Source organism: Abramis brama (genome assembly GCF_963993115.1).
Source record: "Abramis brama genome assembly, chromosome: 19".
Taxonomy (NCBI): domain Eukaryota; kingdom Metazoa; phylum Chordata; class Actinopteri; order Cypriniformes; family Leuciscidae; genus Abramis; species Abramis brama.
In genome coordinates, this window is record NC_139981.1 from 34,327,911 (window position 1) to 34,354,215 (window position 26,305).

The window sequence follows — 26,305 nt, forward strand, 5'->3', positions numbered from 1 at the left end:
TTACATTTTGGATTCGGTTTCTTGTTTTGTGGATTGTTGTCATGTGTTTTGACCCAACTTAAACTCTATTTAGTGCATGAATCATTATATTCTAATATTGTACATGTAATAAATACATGAATGAAGATATTAAAATATGCTTTTTAAACAGCTTTCGAATGTAATATTGCAACATAAATGATCTTGCAAGTTGCACATGCATCACAAAACCTCATTACAGTTTTTTTTTAAATACATTAAAAAAAAATCAAATCCAATGCAAAGTCATGGAAAATCAGTTCTTTAATTGCAAATTTAATCTGGAGAGGTGTTTGATCATAAAGTGATCAAGTGCATGGCATAGTTTACTGCTCATTGCATTGGATTCGATTTTTTATTATTTTAATTTATTTAAAATAAAAAAAACTGTAGGCTAATGAGGTTTTGTGATGCATGTGCAACTTGCAAGATGCTTGAGTAGTCTTTCTTGGTGTGATCATTTATATAGGCTATCAACAGGATCATTTATGTTGCAATATTCAAACGATGTTAAAAAGCAAACCTAATGCAGAGTCAGGGAAAATCAGTTCTTTAATTGCAAATGTAATGTGGAGAGGTGCTTGATCATAAAGTGATCATAGTTTACAGCTCAGATTCTAGAGGACGTTTATGATTAATGCATTGAAACGATATGGACTCGAATGACATTACTGACCTATTTAAAATCTGAGCACAATGGCTGGCATCAGTGAGTTTATCAAACAGCCTGTGGAGGGAGACACATCCTTCAGCCCGAGCAACAAACCCATCAAACCCATCAAACTCATCAAACTCCCGCAGCGGGAAACAACCTGTTCTCCGCTCCCACATTCCTCAGCGGCGAAGACGTCACGAGGTCTTCCTCAAACATCCCAGACATTCCGGATCAGACATCAGACCCTCATCATCCTCTCCGGACTCAACTGCGACTCACTGCGACTCACAGCAGCTCAGGTGAGCTTTAGCAACATCAAGTATTATATGAGCTTCGATAAAATCCACTTTGTTCATTTTATAGAACAAACATTATGATTTATTAGAACATTATTTAATAAAAGTGTGTTAAACAGTGATGTCTTTGCGTTTTGGGTTTGAAGTGAATTCATAAAACAGACTCAGATCATATTACTAATATCGTACAGTAATATGTGACTGATTGATCTGCGCTGAACGCATTGTTTAAGTGTTTTATGGCTGCGTGTAATTACATTTGAAATAGTTGCATAGACATTTCTAGAGAAGTAGCAGCTATGCGACTGGAGCTGAGCCAATGAAAGCAGAATGAAATGTTCTCACATGTTCAGCTGTGATGATGTAAGTTCAGGTGTTAAGTGTTGTTTTGGTGTGTTTAACCCATGTAGAACCAGTATGATGATGTTGGGAATCTTGCTGATAATCACAGCTGTTGCCCGTGTTGTTTCTCAAGAGGCAGAAGAGCCTGTGTCATATACGGCAAGTGCATTATTCACATATCGGCCTGTCACGATTATTGATTATTGTTGATCCTGGAGAAACATTTCAATCAACCAATCAGATTTGAGAGGGAAGTTTACAGTGTAGATCAAGTTTAGGCTTACAACCAGGGTAAGGTGCTTCTATATCAGTGTGATTCACCATCTTTTACCTCTGATTTTAGGGACAAGTTACGGTTAGAGTTAGGGTTAGGGGAAAGTTACGGTTAGAGTTAGGGTTAGGGGAAAGTTACGGTTAGGGTTAGGGTTAGGGTTAGGGATAGGGATATTGTTAAGACAAAATTTTCAGACATGTTCTAGGATCAACAAAATTTGTTGATTCAGGAAAATGTCTTATTTGGCAAAATTCTAATCATCCATCTAATCACAATTATTTGAGATAACCGCAATCATTTTGCAGGTTAATTATAAAAAATTATATTTTGCCATCCAAAAATGGAATTATTTTTTTATTTTTTTATTTTTTTATAAAGAACAAAACACAACGGCATTTATTCAAATCCCATTTCAAGCACGGCAGTGCTAGGATGTCTAGTTACAAATAGTGTGTTTTAGGATTGCCGAAGTTAACATGTTTACTAATAAAGTAATAAAATAATTTGTGAAAGAAGCTGTGACAGTAACAGTATTTTTATTTATTTTTAATTAAGGGAATTTTAAATGATTAAAGAAATGGCACCAGATGTCCCCGCTGAAAGAAACAGAAGCTAAGCAGGTCGGCTGGTTTTAGAGGGTTTACCTTCAGGCTGGTCAAGCTGGGAGTGTGTGTGTGTGTGTGTGTTTTTCAGCAGGGGGGATATAGGGCAGAAAAAACACTTCCGTCATACGAAACGATCGTGACAGGCCTATTTACATACAGCTAACAGATATGACTGTTTCGTTATTACAGCTCATATGTGTCAAACTGACTGGTGTGATTCTCACAGTGATTTTTCTTGTTCACAGCAGTGCACAGAAGGCTATGAATATGATCCCATTAAAGAGGTATGCAAAGGTAATAAAATAGTATTGTTGATATAATACTCCCTCTCTGGCCTTGTATGGCCAACTGTCTTGTTTTTGTCAGTTTCCGTCTTTGAGAAGGTGAACCAGAGCCTACAGTAACAGCGGGTTTCTCCGTGTCTGTGAACAGATATTGACGAGTGTGCCCTTGTTTCTGACGCCTGTAAAGGGGGCATGAAGTGCATAAACCACTACGGCGGATACCTCTGCCTCCCTCAGAACGCACAGATCTTCGTCAGTGATGGGGACGAGTCATCACAGTCATCAAACCCTGCTCCCCAAAGCCCTGTAAACCCCCTGAACCCACAGACCCGCTCGAACCCCCGAGCGGGAGACACTCGCTGCTCGCCTGGATTCACACGCGATGAGCAGAACTTCTGTCAAGGTACGACAGCACTGTTTAAACGCTAGCATTATTAGCCTCGTGTCTGAAAGACTGAGGAAAGCACACAATAGAACATAGATGACATAGTATAACATATGCACATACTGTATATATGTACAAGGAGAAGCTTAATGTGCCAAAGAGATAAGAGTGTGTACAGTACAGGGGGCAAAATAATATAATCAGAGATTTGAGCAGGAGATAGAGTTGAAGAATGACCTGGAGGAGGAGGAGAAGGCCGTGTGTCGTAGGGTTTGATACAAGTTCAGGGATGAAGACATGAACGGCACTTTCCGTCCTGTAGATCTGAGTCCAGCGAACAGGGAAGGTTCTGGCAAGGTTCTCTCAAAGTTATGAACAAACGTTCTTCCAGTAACATTAACAGAACGTTCATTCAGAGCTATCTGGTCTTTAATAGTGTTTTAAATGAAGAAATAAAATATAAATGTACTTCCTTACTAATTCAGAGAACATTCAAAATGAATGTTCCTTAATGTTCCCAAAATTATATAATGGAATGTTTCCTTAATCTCCTCATATCTAATAAAATACATAATAAATAAATAAACATTTTAAAAACATTTTAAAAAGTTTCAAATGAAAGTCGAGAGAACATTCAGAAATAACGTTTTTATATCCAATGGGAACGTTAGCAAAACATTCTTAGAACATGTTGTAGTTGTTGGCTGGGCTGAAGCTTTAACTGGGTTTTCACCATCTCGTTATGAAAACTAGATTAATGATGCTTTCTGATTTACAATTTATAACGTTATTAAAGAACATATTAAAGGGACGGTTCGGAGTAAAATCAACCTAGGGTCCTTTGCACCATGACCTCGAGCCGAACACCCCCCAGAAGCCTTTTCTCCCTTGGTCGAACATTATTAAAGTTAGAGCTTGTTTAGAGATATCAGCCGGATGGTTTAGTGCAGGCGCTAATGGATCCAAGGCTGTATCTGGTAAATTACTCCACTAATAATGCCCAGAATGGCACCAAACTTCTACAGGAGTACAAACAGGTTCTGTACTCATAAAACGAGGCATTGGAAAGTTTGTAAGTACATCAGGAGTTTATTTAAATAACACTTGCCTGATGGCTAATGCTACCGCTAACACTGACGTCAACGTCACTTCAGGGGTTTGGGAAAAGCTGGTAAAAGTCCTGCAGAAAGCGATCATAAGGATGTAGTGTAACGATGCCCAGTTCCAGGAATGCACTAATATTTTGTTGGTAGCACCAGTTTATAACAAGTATTAGTTAACACTAAGTTCTCAATACTTCGGAAAAAATAATAATTCGTTGTTACACTACATCCTTATGATCGCTTTCTGTCAGGACTTTTACGTGCTTTTCCCAAATCACTGAAGTGACGTCGACGTCCGGGTTAGCGGTAGCATTAGCCGTCAGGCAAGTGTTATTTAAATAAACTCCTGATGTACTTACAAACTTTCCAACGCCTCGTTTTATGAGTACAGAACCTATTTGTGCTACTGTAGAAGATTGGTCCATTCTGGGCATTATTAGTGGGGTACTCTAGCTCTAACTTTAATAATGTTCAACCAAGGGAGAAAAGGCTTCTTGGGGGTGTTCGGCTCGAGGTCATGGTTGCCCTAGGTTGATTTTACTCCGAACCGTCCCTTTAATATGATAAATTAGTGATTTTCTAGACTTGTTTTCACTATAGTACGCATTGATCAGTGTGTGTGTGTGTGTGTGTGTGTGTGTGCAGATGTAGACGAATGCGCTCAGGCCACACACACCTGCACTGCAGATCAGACCTGCTTCAACACCAGAGGCTCTTACACCTGCCAGTGTCCTCCAGGATACCAGAAGCACAGAGATCAGTGTGTGGGTGAGTCAGACAGAAAACAACACTTGTCTGGTGAAAGTGGTCTTGTGATTTCACTGGTTAAGATAGAGGGTCAGCTTGTTTTTGTTGGTTGAACTGGTCGACTAACGTGGTCTTACTGGGGTTTCCTTATCCATTCGGGAAAAACAGTGCGAGAGCGTATACACTAGCCTGTGAAGATTTTTTTCCCCATGCACCGACTTACTGGTATTATTTTAATCAGTGGTAGAAATGTTGCTGATTGACTGGCGAGACTCTAGCATGTAAAATGTTTCTAACTTTCAATGGTCTTCTGTAATGTCTCATTCCACCAGAGAGGAGCGGAGAGAGTGAAGGCTCTGGAAAGTGATTTGTGCCTCGTTGTGAAGGAATAGAAAGGCCTCATGTGTTCAGTGACTGCTGGCGGGTGGGGGCGTACTCTTGTTTCGAGGAAGAATATAAGCACAATCAGCTTAGCATCTATATGTGCATTCAATTACAGGACACATATTTGTGAATTGTATTGCAAAGAAAACTGCTTTTGTGTGTTCTTCCGGTACGTGCATTCCTGTGTATCTGTGTATCTGTTGCGTGCATGTGTGGAAGGTTCAGTCAATATATTTCTCATCAAGCATCAACGTGAACTATCCGACTAGACATCAGACTCTGTTAAGACTGAGGTCCCCCCTCAAAACTCCCTGAAACCCTTGCAAATGTTTCTTCAGATTTGGTCTATCAAACAACAATCAAAAACAAAAAGGAGATGTTACCATTATCACCCTGCAAATCTGTCAAGAATTCCATGGGTTATATGAGCAGTGTTTGTGTAAACCTCTTTGCAGATAGAAACGAGTGTCTGCTGTCACACTTCTGCATGCACACATGTGTGAACACCGCTGGCTCTTACCACTGCGAGTGCAATGAGGGATACCAGCTCGCCAGCAATAACCACAGCTGTGTAGGTGAGTTAAAGACCAGACCTGCCTTTCTGTCCAAGAGTGTGTGTGTGTGTGTGTGTGTGTGTGTTTGTGTGTGTGTGTGTTTATATGATTTACGAGGACACAAATTTGTATAATGACATGGGTATTATACTGGTATTACAAAGTAAACGTGGTTTATGAGGACATTTCCTGAGTCCTCATAATGAAAATAGCTTAAAAACATACTAAAAAGTGTTTTTTTGAAATTCAAAAAATGCAGAAAGTTTTCTGTGATGGGCAGGTTTAGGGGTAACACGCTAACCTGTGTAAGGGGAGAGAATATATAGTTTGTACAGTATAAAAACCATTCGTCTATGGAGAGTCTCCACAAAGATAGTGGACCAGACATGAGTGTGTGTGTGTGTGTGTGTGTGTGTTCCTGTTTTGCTTTTACCCTCTGGTTGACAAATCCTGTCCTTAACAACATACATTTCTAATCTACTGCTCTTCCCTCTCTTTATAAGAAATACATTTGATGGAGCCAGTGGATTAAAATAGCATGGGATTAAAGGGGATTGTTGGAGTTAAGATGGCGGTCAGTGCTTTTAAGTGTTATATTCACTGTAGAATATTCAATACAGGCAACATACAGGAAGCTTCCTATATTTTAGAGTAATAGATTAAATAATAGACACATTTGGTTACTCTTATGATCACTGTGTCAATACCATAAAGTGAAATAGATGTCCTTATGATAAATGGGCAAGAAATCTCTCAGATTAGCATGCTTCCAAGTTCTGCCAAGAATTTGATTTCAGATCTTTCACAAAGGAATTTAAAAGGTCTTGTGGAATGGACAGGAGCAAGAGGAGCTTCAAATTAAAGGTGAATCTGTTAGCACAACATATTTTAAAAGGAGAGAGAGAGCAGTTGGGATCAATCCCAAGGTTTCAAAGCTGTCATTTGCAAATCAACATTGTTCAGTTGTTCTGAGAACAGTAAGGAATGTGAAACTTTATAATGATGCCTAACTCGTGAATCAAACCATGAAGATCTTTGCCAATAAAATATGTTCTTTGATCAACAACGTGATAAGGAATTCCTTAGTGAGGAAAGGTTTCCTGCAAAAGCATTTGTACATGGAAATCTTGTACTCAGTGGAAACTGAAGAACATACTGATAAGAATGGCTCTTAGGACCAGTACAAACACACCGAATTTGTCCAAGGTCCTGCAGGGAATGATTTTGTTAATCCTCATGACAGAAGAACAGAAGAATGTTTCTTTTATAATCAGTCAAAGATGCATCTGGTGACCAACTATAACTAAAAAACGAGGAATCTCGATTTTGCTTCTAGACTCGGTGAAGAAATACACTAAAGAACAACTTGAGAAAAAATGGCCATGTATATATTTGGACAAGCCCTACTAATCAAAAAATTTATTAATTCATTTAATGCAGATTTATTTAGAAACGAAACTGCTGTGTGTTGCTCAGAGATATACAATGGTTCTGTTGTGGCTTTGTTTGAAAATATTTTCATTGGCAAAATGGAGCAAAACGAGACAATATTGTGTCTTAAAAGTAGTTGTAATATTGTGTTTGTGGAGTGGAAGGAGTAGTAGAGACAATGATCTAGTTACAGGGTGTTTTATTAAAGAAAACCATGGCAGAACCAGTGGAGGAGACCACAGCAAAGCTGGAGGGATTGAGAACAATGGCACAGCCCAAGGAGCAGTGGACCACAGCAGTGCCAGGGATTTGGTGCTGCAGGATTGGAGACCAAGGTGGAACCAGAAGATCGGAGGACCAAGGTAGATCCGTGGGATCGGAAGAGAGAGGTGGAGCAGAGCAAAAGGGGTGAAGGTCCGGAAGTCCAAGGTGGAACCAGAAAATCAAAAGGCCATGGTGAGGCCGGAAGGATGAGGTACTGCTGTGGAGCCAGAAGGACAAGAGCCAAGGGTTTGTAGGGTCAAGGCGGAATCGGGATCAGAGGGCCGAAGTGGAGGTCAAAGGTCCTAGGCTTAGGCCTTGATTCTGAAGACTGGCAAGTAATACTGGCAAGTTTGTGACAGGTCTTATCTGTTGCAGGTTGAGATGAGAAGTGACAGGAGGACTGAAGTCAGGCAGAAGAGGAAACACAGAAGACTAAAGAAGACGAAGGACGGGACAGTTCGATGCACAGGTAGGTAATCCGAAGGTAAGTAGTCAGGTGGAAGTTCAGTGTTGAACAACAAGATCAGACAACTGTAACGAGGAGCGGGACTGCTTATGTAGGGGATGAGCCGGTGCATGGGTGATGATAAGTGATTATCTGTGGCAGGTATGATGATGGCTGACTGAGTGCTGGTGGGGACAAGAAGGGGGGCTGGTAAGTGTAGTTCTGGTGACTGGGGAACCCCCCCTCCCCCATCACTGGACTGTGCTCAGGGGCTGGAGCCATTACTGGACTGTGCTCAGTGGCTGGAGCCATCACTGGACTCTGGTCAGGAGCTGGAGCCATTACTGGACTGTGCTCGGGGTCTGGAGCCATCACTGGACTCTGTTCAGGAGCTGGAGCTATCACTGGACTGTGCTCAGGGGCTGGAGCCATCACTGGACTCTGGTCAGGAGCTGGAGCCATTACTGGACTGTGCTCGGGGTCTGGAGCCATCACTGGACTCTGGTCAGGAGCTGGAGCTATCACTGGACTCTGGTCAGGGGCTGGAGCCATCACTGGAATGTGCTCAGGGGCTGGAGCTATCACTGGATTGTGCTTGAGGGCTGGAGCCATCACTGGACTCTGGTCAGGAGCTGGAGCCATTACTGGACTGTGCTCGGGGGCTGGAGCCATCACTGGACTCTGGTCAGGAGCTGGAGCTATCACTGGACTGTGCTCGAGGGATGGAGCCATCACTGGACTGTGCTCAGGGGCTGGAGCCATCACTGGACTCTGGTCAGGAGCTGGAGCTATCACTGGACTGTGCTCGAGGGCTGGAGCCATCACTGGACTGTGCTCAGGGGCTGGAGCCATCACTGGACTCTGGTCAGGAGCTGGAGCCATTACTGGACTGTGCTCGAGGGCTGGAGCCATCACTGGACTGTGCTCAGTGGCTGGAGCCATTACTGGACTCTGGTCAGGAGCTGGAGCCATCACTGGACTCTGGTCAGGGGCTGGAGCCATCACTGGACTCTGGTCAGGAGCTGGAGCTATCACTGGACTGCGGTCAGGGGCTGGAGCCATCACTGGACTGCGCTCAGGGGCTGGACCCATCACTGGACTGTGCTCAGGGGCTGGAGCCATCACTGGACTGCGGTCAGGGGCTGGAGCCATCACTGGACTGTGCTCAGGGGCTGGAGCCATCACTGGACTCTGGTCAGGAGCTGGAGCCATTACTGGACTGTGCTCGAGGGCTGGAGCCATCACTGGACTGTGCTCAGGGGCTGGAGCCATCACTGGACTGTGCTCAGGGGCTGGAGCCATCACTGGACTGTGCTCAGGGGCTGGAGCCATTACTGGACTGTGCTCAGTGGCTGGAGCCATTACTGGACTCTGGTCAGGAGCTGGAGCCATCACTGGACTGTGCTCAGGGGCTGGAGCCATCACTGGACTCTGGTCAGGGGCTGGAGCCATCACTGGACTGCAGTCAGGGGCTGGAGCCATTACTGGACTGCGGTCAGGGGCTGGAGCCATTACTGGACTGTGCTCAGGGGCTGGAGCTATTACTGGACTGTGCTCAGTGGCTGGAGCCATCACTGGACTCTGGTCAGGGGCTGGAGCCATTACTGGACTGTGCTCGAGGGCTGGAGCCATCACTGGACTCTGGTCAGGGGCTGGAGCCATCACTGGACTCTGGTCAGGGGCTGGAGCCATTACTGGACTGTGCTCGAGGGCTGGAGCCATCACTGGACTCTGGTCAGGGGCTGGAGCCATCACTGGACTCTGGTCAGGGGCTGGAGCCATCACTGGACTGTGCTCGAGGGCTGGAGCCATCACTGGACTCTGGTCAGGGGCTGGAGCCATCACTGGACTGCAGTCAGGGGCTGGAGCCATTACTGGACTGCGGTCAGGGGCTGGAGCCATTACTGGACTGTGCTCAGGGGCTGGAGCTATTACTGGACTGTGCTCAGTGGCTGGAGCCATCACTGGACTCTGGTCAGGGGCTGGAGCCATTACTGGACTGTGCTCGAGGGCTGGAGCCATCACTGGACTCTGGTCAGGGGCTGGAGCCATCACTGGACTCTGGTCAGGGGCTGGAGCCATCACTGGACTGCAGTCAGGGGCTGGAGCCATTACTGGACTGCGGTCAGGGGCTGGAGCCATTACTGGACTGTGCTCAGGGGCTGGAGCTATTACTGGACTGTGCTCAGTGGCTGGAGCCATCACTGGACTCTGGTCAGGGGCTGGAGCCATTACTGGACTGTGCTCGAGGGCTGGAGCCATCACTGGACTCTGGTCAGGAGCTTGAGCTATCACTGGACTGTGCTCAGGGGCTGGAGCCATCACTGGACTCTGGTCAGGGGCTGGAGCCATCACTGGACTCTGGTCAGGGGCTGGAGCCATTACTGGACTGTGGTCAGGGGCTGGAGCCATCACTGGACTGTGCTCGGGGGCTGGAGCTATTACTGGACTGTGCTCAGTGGCTGGAGCCATCACTGGACTCTGGTCAGGGGCTGGAGCCATTACTGGACTGTGCTCAAGGGCTGGAGCCATCACTGGACTCTGGTCAGGAGCTGGAGCCATCACTGGACTGTGCTCAGGGGCTGGAGCCATCACTGGACTCTGGTCAGGGGCTGGAGCCATCACTGGACTCTGGTCAGGGGCTAGAGCCATCACTGGACTGCAGTCAGGGGCTGGAGCCATTACTGGACTGTGCTCAGGGGCTGGAGCCATCACTGGACTCTGGTCAGGGGCTGGAGCCATTACTGGACTGTGCTCGAGGGCTGGAGCCATCACTGGACTCTGGTCAGGAGCTGGAGCCATCACTGGACTCTGGTCAGGGGCTGGAGCCATCACTGGACTGTGCTCAGGGGCTGGAGCCATCACTGGACTCAGGTCAGGGGCTGGAGCCATTACTGGACTGCGGTCAGGGGCTAGAGCCATCACTGGACTGTGCTCAGGGGCTGGAGCCATCACTGGACTCAGGTCAGGGGCTGGAGCCATTAATGGACTGCGGTCAGGGGCTAGAGCCATCACTGGACTGTGCTCAGGGGCTGGAGCCATCACTGGACTCAGGTCAGGGGCTAGAGCCATCACTGGACTGTGCTCGGGGGCTGGAGCCATTACTGGACTGTGCTCGGGGGCTGGAGCCATCACTGGACTGTGCTCAGGGGCTGGAGCCATCACTGGACTCAGGTCAGGGGCTGGAGCCATTACTGGACTGCGGTCAGGGGCTGGAGCCATTACTGGACTGCAGTCAGGGGCTGGACCCATCACTGGACTGTGCTCAGGGGCTGGAGCCATTACTGGACTGTGCTCAGGAGCTGGAGCCATCAATGGACTGTGCTCAGGGGCTGGAGCCATTACTGGACTGCGGTAAAATGGCCATAATGGTCAGGCCTTGGCTATCTATCAGGTCTGCCAAATCACTGTCAATGTTTAAGGATCTGTTGAAAGTGCACCTAATGTCGGTAGCCTATAATGGTTAGATGTGATGTTTTATATGTTATCTATGTGTCTATGGTCTATGTGTGTCCTTATTTCTATCCTTTTATTGAATCTGTATGTAATGCACTTTGGTTCAACCTCGGTTGAGTTTTAACAGTGCTATATAAATAAATAAACAAGAAACAAGAAAGTGTACAAAGTGGGGGGGGGGTGTGATAAATGTGATTGACATAATCAATAATATCAGCTCACACATCATTAAAACAACAATTACAATATTATCCTAGACGATACATATCGCATACTCCTGCTTGATGCTTTGACTTGTTTTGGAAATGTTTTTATTGTGGGAGAGGAAATTTATGAACTAACTGGCCAAATAATGTCTGAAATATATCTTACTACTAACTGACATTAAAAGAAATGATTTCAATATTGGATTTGGCTTGTGTTTCAGATGTGAATGAGTGTGATCTGGCTCAGCCGTGCCAGCATCAGTGTTTCAACCTGCTGGGCTCGTACATCTGCCAGTGTGATCGGGGTTATGAACTCGCCCCGGACTCAGTCTCTTGTGTGGGTAAGTGTTTATTCTGCATGTTCCTGTGCTTGATTTAAATATGCTGGATCTGACTACACTCCCTACTTTCTCGAAGGCATTAGTTTGAAGCAGTGAAACACGCTCAGTGCTTATATAGTGATGAGAGCTGCCAAAAGACTCTAAAGAAATGATTTCAGTTCGAGGGAAAGATAAGTGTACACCATATTTTGTAAATCAGCAGTCCACAAGAGGGCGTTACAAATATTAGTTGACAAGAAAGTGCTGAATTAAACCAGACATTCAAACATTTTATATATTAATTTAAATATGCATCAATATTTAACAAATAAATAAATAAATAAAAATACACTATTGTAATAAAACATAATGAATTCTTTATGGGCCAGTTGTTCATTGTCTGTGATCCATTGCATTGTTATGTGAAGATCACATTCATAACATGACATTCTGACTAGCACATAACATGCATATTACATATTTGCTTTGAATATTTGTGATTCATTCCATATGTTTGGGTTGAGTTAGTTAACCTGCTTACAAAGGTCTACCGATGTTCATTTACTCAACAAAACTTAAATGCATTTTTGTATGTGCATTTTCATCTGTCATTTTAACTGGACAGCAGCACAAAATCTCATTCTTTATCATCGGCTAGATTGTCCTCAGCCTTGTTTTAGACAAAGATCATGATGCCTTTAGTCAAGTCACTTGTAAAGCAGCTCTAAAAAGACAATATTGTCATTATTCAGATCATATCAGTTTAGTGTTGATTCAGTTCAGTTCAATAACTGAGCAAAGTTCATCCATTATGAAATGAGTTCACTTCAGCTATAAGCAGCTCCACAGAAGACAATAGTTTGGTTATTCAGCTCAAGTCAGTTTGAGTTTTGTTCTCATCTGATAGTGTCAGTGCAGTCAGATCAGTAAATGGCTTTCCTTATATGTGACTGTTGGTTGAGTTGTATGTTGTCCTGGTGTGTGTCCAGACATCGATGAGTGCGCGTTCTCCAGCTACATGTGCCAGTATGTGTGTATGAACAGCCCGGGTGGATATTCCTGCACCTGCCCAGACGGATATCAGCTGCAGAGAACAAGAATGTGTCAAGGTATCGGCTCCTCCTTCATAAAATATAACGCTCGTCTTTGCCTGGCCTTTTTTCTCCCCATCCACACCCAGATGTTTCACATCAGAGCAAGACGGCCAGGAATTCCCAAACACATCATGGAAACAATGCAGGGCTCAAATGTTGCTTCACCCCCTCTATTATTTTTATTGCTTTAATCGATATGCTTGAAACAAAAATGCTGTTTATTTGTTCTAAACAGAGGGAAAGATATTAGCTTCAGGTTGTGTGTGTATCTTGCTGCAGTCTTTGTGATGGTGCCCAATAATAGGGGTGCTCATGTAAATGTCTCATGTCTCCATTGGAAATATTACACTCTTAGAAAAAGTTCTAAATAGAATTAAGCTTTAAATAACACTTTATGCCAAAAGGGTTCTATATAAGGAGAATTTTTTTTTAATGATTGCATAATACTTTCAGGTTGTTTACATTTTTTTGTAATTAAAACCAAAATTAATTCATTATAACTAAATCCACAAAACGATCTCATAATGGGAAACCTTAAAAGGTTCTATATATGAAGCGCCCTTTAAGGTTCTAGAACCTTTTTTTCTAAGAGTGTACTACTGTAATTTGACGTATTTCTCATAAAAAATACAAGACAGCAGTTCAATCAAACAACATCTGTTCTACATTAAGATAGTAAATTTATCGGGAAAAACTAATTTAAAGAGATGAGTTTTAAGAAGGGATTTAAAAGTAATAAGACTATTGTGCAGATTTAAAAGTGAAAAGCTGAATCATGTACTAAACGCGATATTTATTAGTAAGCTAGTGTAATTGATGAAGAACAGGAGAGATGTGCTCAATGGAAGTGGTTCTAGTAATTATGCCGGTGACTGAGTTCTGGACCATCTGAAGTTTATGGAGAAGTTTGAGAGGTATGAGGAGAGAGTTACAGTAATCAGTGTTTGATGTAACTAGATCATGTACACTACCGGTCAAAAGTTTGAGATTGGTAAGATTTGTAATGTTTGTAATGTTGATCTTCTGCTCACCAAGGCTGCATTTATTTGATTAAAAATACAAACAAAAAATGTCATATTGTGAAATATTATTACAGTGTAAATCAGCTGTTTTCTATGTGAATATACAGTAAAGTGTAATTTATTCCTGTGATCAAAGCTGAAATTTCAGCATAATTACTCCAGTCTTCAGTGTCACATGATCCTTCAGAAATCATTCTAATATTATGATTTGATGATCAAGAAACATTTATGATTATTATCAGTGTTGAAAACAGTTTTTTACATTTTTATTTCATGATGCTATGATGAATAGAAAGATCAAAAGAACAGCATTTATCTGAAATCTAAAGCTTCTGTAACATTAAACACTACCGTTCAGAAGTTTGGGGTCAGTAAGAATTTTAATTTTATTTTTGGGGGAAAGAAATAAAATAAATCAATACTTTTATTCATCAAGGATGAGTTAAACTGATCAAAAGTTACAGTAAAGACATTTATAATGTTAGAAAATATTCTATTTTAAATAAATGCTGTTCTTTTGAACTTTCTATTCATCAAAGAATTAAAAAAAAAATTGTACAACTGTTTTCAACATGAAAATAATAATGAATGTTTTCTGAGCATAAAATCATCATATTAGAATGATTCCCGAAGGATCATGTGACACTGAAGACTGGAGTAATGATGCTGAGAATTCAGCTTTCATCTGAGGAATAAATTACACTTTAAAGTATATTAAAATAGAAAACAGTCATTTTAAATTGTCATAATATTTCACAATATTACTGGGTTTTTTTATTATTGTTTTTTTATCAAATAAATGCAGCCTTGGTGAGCAGAAGAGACTTCTTTTAAAAATATTAAAAATCTTACCGATCTAAAACTTTTGACCAGTAGTGTACAAGAATAAGTGTAAGGAATGGACAAAGACAAATGATGCTCATATGTGGAAATATGCTGACCGAGTGACACTATTAAAGTGTGTTTCAAACGACAAGCTACTATCAATGATGACACCCAAACTCTTAACCTTAGAAGACGGGGAAATTATGGAATTATCAATATTAAGTGAAAAGCTGTCCAAATTAGATTTAGTGCCAACAAGAAGAACCTCAGTTTTATCAGTATTTAGCTTGAAAAAAATTGCACAAGCACCCTGATCTCATCTAAACAGTCCAAAAGGGAAGAAGAAAGAAGAGTAGAAATAGGCTTGAAGGACAAATATAGTGTCAGCCACATAGCAGTGGAAATTAATACCAAATGGCCTAAAAATATGACCATGAGGTAATAGATTATAAATAAAAGAGGGCCCAAGACAGAGCCTTGAGGAACACCAGTGGAAACAGATGAGGAATATGATCTGAAGTTTTTAAGTTGAACAAATTGAGTGCGACCGGAGAAATAGGATCTAAACCAAGTGAGAGGGACCCCAGCAACACCAATAGAGATTCATTTATCCAAAAAAAACTTGATAAGAATTGGTATTAAAGGCAGCACTTAGACAAATAGACAAGTATAGTTTATAGTCCAGAATCAGCCGCCTTCAACAGATCAATGGTAACTTTACCATGGCAGTCTCTGTACTATGCAATAGACAAAAACCAGACTCCAATTGTTCAAACAGATTATTTTTTAAAAGGTGAGCATGGACATGAGCTGCAACAATTTTTCCAATATTTTTGTAAGAAATGGTGAATTAGACATTGGACACCAGATTTCTTAAGCATTCGAGTTATTACGGCAGTCTTAAGCAATTAAGGAACAACATGGAGTGAGTTGTTTGGAAGTTGTAAGATCTGCATTCTCATATATTATATATATATATATGACATATTGCTAATCACAATCTTTTCTCCGGTATGGAAGACATCAACGAGTGTGAAACGGGCCATGAGTGTAGGGAAGATGAGATGTGCTGGAACTATTACGGAGGTCATCGCTGTTACCCTAAAAACCCGTGTCAGGAGCCGTACGTGCAGACAGCCGAAAAGTAAGTCAGGACACTTAAAAGTTTTGATTTAACTCATTTATGCATGGATTAAAAAAAGAGTAATCTTCTTGCTTTGATTCCTAGCCGGTGTTCGTGTCAGTCCGCGGGTGCGTGTCGAGGCCTGCCACAGTCTATAGTTTACAAATACATGAGCATTCATTCAGAGCGCAGCGTACCGGCAGATATCTTTCAGATTCAAGCCACAAACATCTTCCCCAGCGCTCACTACACCTTCAGAATCAAAGCTGGCAATGATGGAGGAGAGTTCTTCCTCAGGGTGAGTAACCAAACCTAACCTAACCTAACCTAACCCTAACCCTAACCCTAACCAACACTTAAAACTGTCCTAAGTCCTTACAAAACTAGCCATGGTGTCAGTACAGCACCTATAGCCATTTCATTTGATATTTCTTTCTGTCAAAACATATTCTTGGCTGTTTTAAACATGTTTAACCCTTGTGCGACCGTATGGACATTTTTGTCTTTTTCAGTTTTGTTTTTTTGATAATTTTACCAATGCCAACTGCATACATTTTTGCACAGGTGTGCAAATTTTACTATTTGAAAACTGCAATTTTTAATCCCAGGGCCATTTAACTATAAAATGATGCAGTCTTTGTCAAGAGACTTTCGGTCTGTTGTTAATCAAATTAATTTTTACAGTTTTTTACCAGATGGTGCCAATTTCTCAGGTTTGGCCTTTAAAGCAAATACTCGCTTAATTCCTGTTTTCTGCTTCGGCGTATTATAGAGCCCAGTGGATAAATTATGCAGCGATAATTGTGTGTGTGTTGGTGTGGATGTCAGAGTGTGGTTTGAATATGTGTAATGAAAAATGATGTGTGTGTGTGCATTTGAACAGAAAATCTGGTACTGTGCCTAAACAAAATCTTACGGAAAGCTCATTTTTATCAACCTCAAATTTGGAACACGACTTTGTTTAGGTTTATGGCTTTGATTTTCTAGCAGTTTTAACATAGTTTAATCATTTTCATAAACCTAAACCTCTGTAACTTTTGTTTTGTTTAACTTTTTCACTTTTTTTTTACTTCAGTAAGTATAAAAACTTTAAAATGAGACCAAACTTAAGTCTGCACTCCTAAGCTTAACATTTTTATGGCCGTTTTTTTGACACTGACATTTTTGTCCATTATGGACCTATGTGTAACTATTTTTAAATGATGCACAAGGGTTAAAATGGTGGCTTAATTTTATCAATGTCAATGTTTTTAGTGGTTTTGAAGCACAAAGAACAAAGAACGAAGCACAAAGAAGTCACCTTTATTTCTATAGCGCTTTATACAATACCGATTGTTTCAATGATTCGGTGATGCAAACAGAGTTCAGTTCGGCTGTACAGCAGCTCTAAAAGAAAACAGTGTCTTGTTCGTCTGAAGTCAGTTGAACTGTCGTGGTTTGTCCACTGAGTGGCGCTGTAAGACAACAAGCCATTCGTCACACTGTGCGTTCCATCTTTCCTTCTTATCACATTTGCACAGATAGGAAAGGTAATGCTGCCAAGTTTATTTGTGTAGCGTATTTCCCACTCGTAATTCAGTTTTGTTTTCCCTGGTGGCACAACATCAAATCTAAATGTCTTGATCGTGTTGAACTCGGGTTCAGTTGAAGTATCATGAGAAAACAGGAAGACATTAGGCAAGAGATGGGCTCTGTCCCGAGAGCGGGATATTTCACACTGGGGGGAAATGTAGTTAAACTTTGGTTAGTTCAGAAATGTATGTAATTCCTATGGCTTTCCATTAGACAATATATAGATTTGTTGAAATCGCTTACATCACATGTTATGGGTTTATTTTAGCATTTGGTGAGCAATGTGAGTTTAAAAACAATGTCTCCTTTTAAAAGCGCTCCTGTAATTCAGGTGTGAGTGTGTGATGCTCAAAAGTCTTTGGTTGCTCAGACTCTTCTGTGTCTGGCTGCGTCTCAGTGGAATAACCGGAATAATACTTCAGAAAGCTGCAGTCGCACACTACATCTCCTTTTATTTGTTTGTTTTTGTGTCTAATATATATATATTTTAACATATTTCTGAGAAGCAAGCTGACAGACAAATATCTGCCACAACGTTTAGAAAAATAAACAAAGATTATGAGTCTCTTCAGTTACAGAAAAAAACTGGGTAAGACAAATCATAACTCTTATGATCTAAATCTCTATACGTAAATGTGTATATGTATATCCAAAAATAAATGTACTAAGAAACTTAATAATACGGTCCCATTAGTTAAGGCTTGTTAATGCATTAACTAATAAAGAGTAATACATTTGTTGCAGTATTTATTCATCTTTTCATGTGCTTCATCTAAGTTAACATGGATTTTGACTCATTTGTTCACTTCATGCTGCTCCATATCCCACAATGCATCATGATTGTGACGTTACAGGAAATCACGCTTCGTTTCCCTCCTCAACTCTGGGGACCGTTGCAGAAATAAAATGACTAATTAAATAGAGAATTTCTGGAAAAATAAAGCATTTCATTGGGCACTATTATTGGTAAATAAATAAATTAAATTGCTAAAGTTTTATGAATGTAATTGATTAGACATCCTTTGTGATTATTAAATCATTAAAATGGAAAACAGAGAATAAAAAAATAAAAGAATTCACAGGGCCCTGCTCTATTAAAATACTGTGATCAATATTATCAAAAGTATGTCTATACATAGTTTTTTATTTATTTTTGTCTGTTCTGTATTCATAATTATTTATTTATTATCAAATATTTCACTTGGCAAATTAATGTCAGAATAAAATCCAAAGAAAATGTTGCACGTTTGATGTCTTCCACCATATTGTGAAGTAATCTCTGCAAATGATCTGCTTCACACTGGATATTTAAAAATCTAAAACTGTAAGTGCTGTCACACTAATATCTGCCACCATCAATGATTAAATTTGTTCTCTTTGTGTATGTGTGTGTGTGTGTGTGTGTGTGTGTGTGTGTGTGCGTGCGCGTGCGTGTGTGTGTGTGTGTGCGTGTGTGTGTTCGCTGCACTAGCGCTTCAGCAGTGTCGGGGCGATGCTGGTTTTGACCCAGTCTCTGGAGGGTCCGCTGGAACTGATCCTGGATCTGGAGATGATCACTCAACACACACTGATGAACTCTCGCTCCAGCGCTTTACTACGACTCACACTCATCGTGGGACCCTACGCTTTCTAACACTCCTGCTTCACACACACACTATACAGATCCGAGCACTTGCTTTAAAGTTCACGCGACACCAGCCGGAAGATCTGCACTTCTGTCCCTCAGATCTTCTGCTCATACACCGACTCTTATTCAGCGCTCCAGACTCACACTTACAAATAAAACTGGTCAAAATAACTTTGGTTTCATCATATTACATCATCAGTCGTGATCGGGGGGATTGAGTTCAGTGTTAGCTCGTGTTTAGCTCTCCTTGATCTGTAATGTGTTCATAAACAGAGGAATACCAGCAGGAGCTTTTGAACAAAAATATATGAAGGCTGGGTGATTGTTAGTCACACACACTCTCACACACACTCTCACACACACACACACACACACACTCGCACACACACACACTCGCACACACACACACTCGCACACACACACACACACACACACTCACACACACACATTCACACACACACACACACACACTCACACAAACACACAGACACACTCTCTCACACACACACACATTCACACACATTCACACACAGACACACTCTCACACACACATTCACACACAGACACACACACACACAAACACAGACACACTCTCTCACACACACACACACACTCTCACACACACTCTCACACACATTCACACACAGACACACACACACTCACACAAACACACAGACACACTCTCTCACACACACACACACACACACACTCTCTCACACACACACTCACTCACATACACTCTCACACACAATCACACACACACACACTCACATACACTCACACACACACACGCACTCAATCACACACACACACTCACACACACTCTCACACACACACACACACACTCACTCACTCACATACACTCACACACATGCTCACACTTACATACTCTCTCACACTGAAATATCTGACAGCACATAACTCATTATTATGAATCATAAAGAAAGCTGAGATGATCCTGAGAAACATGTAATGAGTCCCTCACTCTATTCTTCACAACATCACCTCTTAGAGGCGAGGCTTCGTTTATCTTCTGTCCCTGTGTTTCTGACAAACTTATTCATAAGTCTGGAGCCGTGCTAACGTCAGAAACACAACACACATCTTTACAGTATCGTGTCTTTATTGAATGTTCCTGCACATACCTGCACTCATAACTCACTGAAGCGAAGATTTACGTGACTGAAAGACTTTCTTTTGTTCAACATGGTTTAACAATGTGATCTACAAACACTAGTGTGTAAAAACACAAAGCTTTGAAAAGACAACATTGTGATGAAGGTTTCCAGCCCTCAGTACAGGATCATGACAGCGTTGACGTACAGGATGATTTGCACTGATGACAATAACCTGATTGTGGCTTTGCATTTTATCATAATTCATCTGCTTTTAAATAAACACTTTAGTCTGAAATAACTCTGAAACACAGATGTCCATATCCACATCTCAGAGCCTTCAACAAGAATGAAAAATACATGAATAATCTGTTAATAATATAACTTTTTATTTTATTAAAATGTATTTTTAATTGTTGGCCATGACTATTTGTACTCTTGAACCAAAACAGTTAAAAAATAAAGGGGGAAAAAATCTCATGTGTGTGTTTTTTTTTTTTTTTTTTCATTAATTGAGATAGTTTTGATTCTTGATGTAATATTATAACCTGGGTGTGACGATCCGTTAAAGCAGTTTTCAGCTGGTGATCAGGGTTGATTAAATCCTGTCAATCAAAACGGGCCGGAAAAACGTCAGACTTCAACCAAACCAAGGGGGGAATGAACACTTCTGAGTTCATTTTGCTGCTGCCATCATGTGTTACATCATCAATGAAGATCAATGAGCCCAGAAGAAGCCATGCAAGCCCAAGCCATGGCATTACCTCCTCCGTGTTTCACAGATGAGCTTGTGTGTTTGGGGTCATGAGCAGATCTTTCCCCCCAAACTTTAGCCTTTCCATCACTTTGGTAAAGGTTCTTCTTTGTCTCATCAGTCCATAAAACTTTTCCCCAGAACGTTTGAGGCTTGTCTCTGTTCTTTTTGGCAAATTCCAGCCTGGCCTTCATATTCTTCCTGCTAATGAGAGGTTTGCATCTTCTGCTGTAGCCTCTGTACTTTTGTTCCTGAAGTCTTCTGCGGACAGTAGATGTGATACCTTCACTCCTGTCCTCTGATGTCACTAACAGTTGTTTTAGGGTCTTTCTTTACAGCTCTCTCAATGTTTCTGTCGTCAGCTGATGTTTTCCTTGGTCTCCCCATTCGAGGTCTGTTACTGTAGTACACCTGTGGTTTCTTTCTTCCACAGGACATTCAGCGGTTGTACTGGCTATGGCCAGTGTTTGTGCAATGGCTCTGGTTGACTTTCCATCTTCTCTCAGCTTCACAATTGCTTGTTTTTCACCCATAGACAGCTCTCTGGTTTTCATGTTGGTTACACATCTAACTATAAATGCAGTCTGCACAGGCAAAACCCAAATCTGAAACTCAGCGCAGACACTCAGTGCTGTAAGCTCGCGCTCGATCGGTCCAAATCCGGCATCCGACCAACTCGGAAGGCTTGCTTTCAAGTTGCTCTCATTACAGTCAGATCTGTGGGTTGCCTGCTTAGCATTTGCTGTTTCATGGTGTCGTTCACACATTTAGCAGATCTCTTGTGACCTGCAAAAGGCTGTGGTACTTCTGTCTGATGTTAGCATTTCACACCCTCCTTGTAAATTTACTTCTCTGATCAGATTCAGTTTTAGTTGGTGAACCCCAGTTAAGGATGGGGTTTCACTTCCGCAAAATGTCATTGAAATGCATTTCAAAATAAACATCTCTTCATTTGCTGAAGAACGCCCCAAGAACGAGGGCTTACCTGAGCTATCTGTTCTCTGTCAAGGCCAAGGAAGCCGAATATGAACTCTCTGTCTGCCCAAATCTGATCAAGAAGGTCAAATTTTAACTCTGAGTTTCCTGTCAAGGCCAAGGAAGCTGATGTTGAACTCTAAGCTCTCTGTTACAAACATTGAGGCCGTCAATAATCTCTCTGTGCTCTATGTTTTAGTTTTGCAATGGTGTCCATCATGGTTCCATGCTCCACTGTCGTTCTCATTTTCACATATGAATCGGCACCTCTGAGAATACAAGATCTTGACTGAAAAATTATGCACCTTGTAAGACTGGAAAAAAGGAAGAGAGGGCAACTCTCTAAGAGAACAAAGGAAATGCACTTTTGAACTCCCTCTTGTGCACCATTCGAGACGCAAGTCTCACCTCAGAATCATCCTAATCTACATCTCTCTCCCTCTTCCCCCACTCCTCCTCCCTCATGCTGAGATCAACATTCACCCAAGAATCTTTATGGTTTAATGTGAATAATTATCATAAAGTATTACACGTTTGGTATCATTTGAAATGTCTCAGTGCGACTGGTACAAAGGTCTCAAAAGAAGGTTCCCAAAGAAGTAATAAAGTAAGGTAATAAAGTTTTTAAGAGTTTAGAGATAACTCGCACACAGAGGAGGTGTGTCTTCCAGGCAAATGGCATCCAGCTCCCAAAAGGTGTAAACTCTGAATGCAAATTCCCATTGTTAGCAAATGTTTCCAAGTGAAAGAAGTTTCTGTTTATATAAAGAAATATATACAGAAGCCTCGGGGCAATTTGTAGCTCAAATTAGCCTGTGATGCGTATTAGCGAGTGTATGCAAAACACTTCACATCATTTATATTCACATCATTTATTATGTCAGGTTTGCATCTTCTCTCTTTATTCCAGAACATTTGATGTTTTGTATTTATTATCTTTGAACTGATTATGAAATTGGCATGACACATTTACCTGACATAATAAATTGTTACATTTGATTTATTCCGACTGAATTTTTTCCCCCAAGATTAAACGGATTTGTATGTTCCTGCAAGTTTTGCGTCAGATTAGTGACGACTAATATTTGGCACTATTTCAAGTGTACGTGTTTTGCAAAGACAAGAAGTGAATTTCCGTTTAGGACAGCAAACGTGCTGCTTGACCAACCTAAATCTGGGTGTGTCTTGCCTCTGTTTTAATGTAATGTTACTTTAGATAAGTGTACGTGGGGAACCACGGCATGGCCAATCCAAAGCTATTATAAGAAAAGTAATGTTGGTCAGCTTATATCTGTAGTAGTGGCCATACCTCTACTGAAGTAAACGTTACGTTAAATTCAAGTGTATGCAATTCCACGGGGGCTACACCAAAGTATCTTACCTCTGTTTGGTGACCGAAACTGACGAGCTTGTGATCGTGAAACCCGCGTTAAACAAGGCGTGAGGACCTCAGAGCGACATAGCTTCCTAATATGAACGGGTAAAATATAATTAAAGAGTTAAATAGAACAATCAAATGTATTGCTGAACTATTATATAATTGACCAATAACCAATTGGCAATCTAACTTAAATTCGAGGTTGTGATAAAATGGAGTCAGATATAAAATGGAGTCAGATAAAAGCTTAAATGGAATTAAATTACGTTGCCACACGGAAAGACAGTAACACGCAGAGACCTTCACCCGTTCTGGCGGAAACCCTCATTTGGACCGATAAACGGGCTTACACCTCTTGACAGAAATAAATGTTATGATGTTATTTCCATCAAAAGGTGCATCAATGTTTGTGGGTTGCCTGCTTAGCATTTGCTGTTTTATGGTGTCGTTCACACATTTAGCAGATCTCTTGTGACCTGCAAAAGGCTGTGGTACTTCTGTCTGATGTTAGCATTTCACACCCTCCTTGTAAATTTACTTCTCTGATCAGATTCAGTTTTAGTTGGTGAACCCCAGTTAAGGATGGGGTTTCACTTCCGCAAAATGTCATTGAAATGCATTTCAAAATAAACATCTCTTCATTTGCTGAAGAACGCCCCAAGAACGAGGGCTTACCTGAGCTATCTGTTCTCTGTCAAGGCCAAGGAAGCCGAATATGAACTCTCTGTCTGCCCAAATCTGATCAAGAAGGTCAAATTTTAACTCTGAGTTTCCTGTCAAGGCCAAGGAAGCTGATGTTGAACTCTAAGCTCTCTGTTACAAACATTGAGGCCGTCAATAATCTCTCTGTGCTCTATGTTTTAGTTTTGCAATGGTGTCCATCATGGTTCCATGCTCCACTGTCGTTCTCATTTTCACATATGAATCGGCACCTCTGAGAATACAAGATCTTGACTGAAAAATTATGCACCTTGTAAGACTGGAAAAAAGGAAGAGAGGGCAACTCTCTAAGAGAACAAAGGAAATGAACATTTGAACTCCCTCTTGTGCACCATTCGAGACGCAAGTCTCACCTCAGAATCATCCTAATCTACATCTCTCTCCCTCTTCCCCCACTCCTCCTCCCTCATGCTGAGATCAACATTCACCCAAGAATCTTTATGGTTTAATGTGAATAATTATCATAAAGTATTACACGTTTGGTATCATTTGAAATGTCTCAGTGCAACTGGTACAAAGGTCTCAAAAGAAGGTTCCCAAAGAAGTAATAAAGTAAGGTAATAAGGTATTTAAGAGTTTAGAGATAACTCGCACACAGAGGAGGTGTGTCTTCCAGGCAAATGGCATCCGGCTCCCAAAAGGTGTAAACTCTGAATGCAAATTCCCATTGTTAGCAAATGTTTCCAAGTGAAAGAAGTTTCTGTTTATATAAAGAAATATATACAGAAGGCTCGGGGCGAAAAAACACTTCACGTTCATGTATTTTATAATGTCAGGTTTGTATCTTCTCTCTTTATTGCAGAACATTTGATGTTTTGTATTTATTATCTCTGAACTGATTATGAAATTGGCATGACACATTTACCTGACATAATAAATTGTTACATTTGATTTACTCACTCTGAATTTTTTCCCCCAAGATTAAACGGATTTGTATGTTCCTGCAAGTTTTGCGTCAGATTAGTGACAACTAATATTTGGCACTATTTCAAGTGTACGTGTTTTGCAAAGACAAGAAGTGAATTTCCGTTTAGGACAGCAAACGTGCTGCTTGACCAACCTAAATCTGGGTGTGTCTCGCCTCTGTTTTAATTTAATGTTACTTTAGATAAGTGTACGTGGGAAACCACGGCATGGCCAATCCAAAGCTATTATAAGAAGAGTAATGTTGGTCAGCTTATTTCTGTAGTAGTGGCCATACCTCTACTGAAGTAAACGTTGCGTTAAATTCAAGTGTATGCAATCGCAGGGGCTACACCAAAGTATCTTTGATTGTGTAAGCGTGAATGCGACCGATCTCAGGTATATAGCATTTACCTCTGTTTGGTGACCGAAACTGACGAGCTTGTGATCGTGAGACCCGCGTTAAACAAGGCGTGAGGACCTCAGAGCGACATAGCTTCCTAATATGAACGGGTAAAATATAATTAAAGAGTTAAATAGAACAATCAAATGTATTGCTGAACTATTATATAATTGACCAATAACCAATTGGCAATCTAACTTAAATTCGAGGTTGTGATAAAATGGAGTCAGATATAATATGGAGTCAGATAAAAGCTTAAATGGAATTAAATTACGTTGCCACACGGAAAGACAGTAACACGCAGAGACCTTCACCCGTTCTGGCGGAAACCCTCATTTGGACCGATAAACGGGCTTACACCTCTTGACAGAAATAAATGTTATGATGTTATTTCCACCAAAAGGTGCATCAATGTTTGGTCCAGATCTTGATTTGTCAATGCAAGAGTCCAGCACTCTGTAAAAGTCTCCTCCAGCACATCCCAAACACTCTCACTGAAACTAAGATCTGGACTCTGAGGTCATGAGCTGAACATGATTCTTTATTCTCCTCACAGTCTGGGCCTTATGAATCTTCACATTATCATGCTGGAATATGACCATGATGCAGTGGTGTAAAGTATTGGAGTAAATGTAATTAGTTACTGTACTTAACTATCTTTTTGTCTACTTTGTTGTTTTACTGAGTATCAAATACATTAGCAACTTTTACTCTCTACTTGACTTATTTTTCATCCTTGTTCTGTTCAATTTAAAGGATTTGATGAGGAGTGAGGGGAAAATAGCCTAGTTTATAGTGTTTATAATGTTTGTAAATGTTTCTTTTTATTTACTGGTATTTAATATACATATAAATTAATATAATTGTTTGCAATTATGAGATTAACAGGTGTTTTTTTGGAGTAAGATCAATTTCTCTTCATGAGATACTTCCTCTTCTTGGCCAGGTTACGTTTCTCCATGTCGTGAACTCTAGACTAGAGGCAAGGCTTCTAAATCGTGAATATTTATGGCCGTGATATTCAA

General features: G+C 41.2%; 1 protein-coding gene across 3 annotated transcripts; it reads left to right on the forward strand.

The window, feature by feature from the left end:
- The first annotated feature begins 810 nt into the window (after positions 1–810).
- Positions 811–20,627, forward strand: efemp1 (EGF containing fibulin extracellular matrix protein 1). 3 transcript variants are annotated; one of them, XM_084093463.1, is made up of 11 exons: positions 811–972; positions 1,380–1,470; positions 2,436–2,484; positions 2,623–2,877; positions 4,608–4,730; positions 5,549–5,668; positions 11,671–11,790; positions 12,759–12,878; positions 15,731–15,854; positions 15,939–16,131; positions 18,877–20,627. In XM_084093463.1, the coding sequence occupies exons 2-11, from the start codon at positions 1,387–1,389 to the stop codon at positions 19,036–19,038; spliced, it is 1,350 nt and encodes a 449-aa protein (XP_083949589.1). In that variant the 5' UTR covers positions 811–972; positions 1,380–1,386; the 3' UTR covers positions 19,039–20,627. The 3 variants fall into 3 exon arrangements, with proteins under 3 accessions (XP_083949589.1, XP_083949590.1, XP_083949591.1); XM_084093464.1 differs by having other exon boundaries at positions 2,439–2,484; XM_084093465.1 differs by lacking the exon at positions 811–972 and having other exon boundaries at positions 1,395–1,470; positions 2,436–2,474.
- The last annotated feature ends 5,678 nt before the right edge of the window (positions 20,628–26,305 follow it).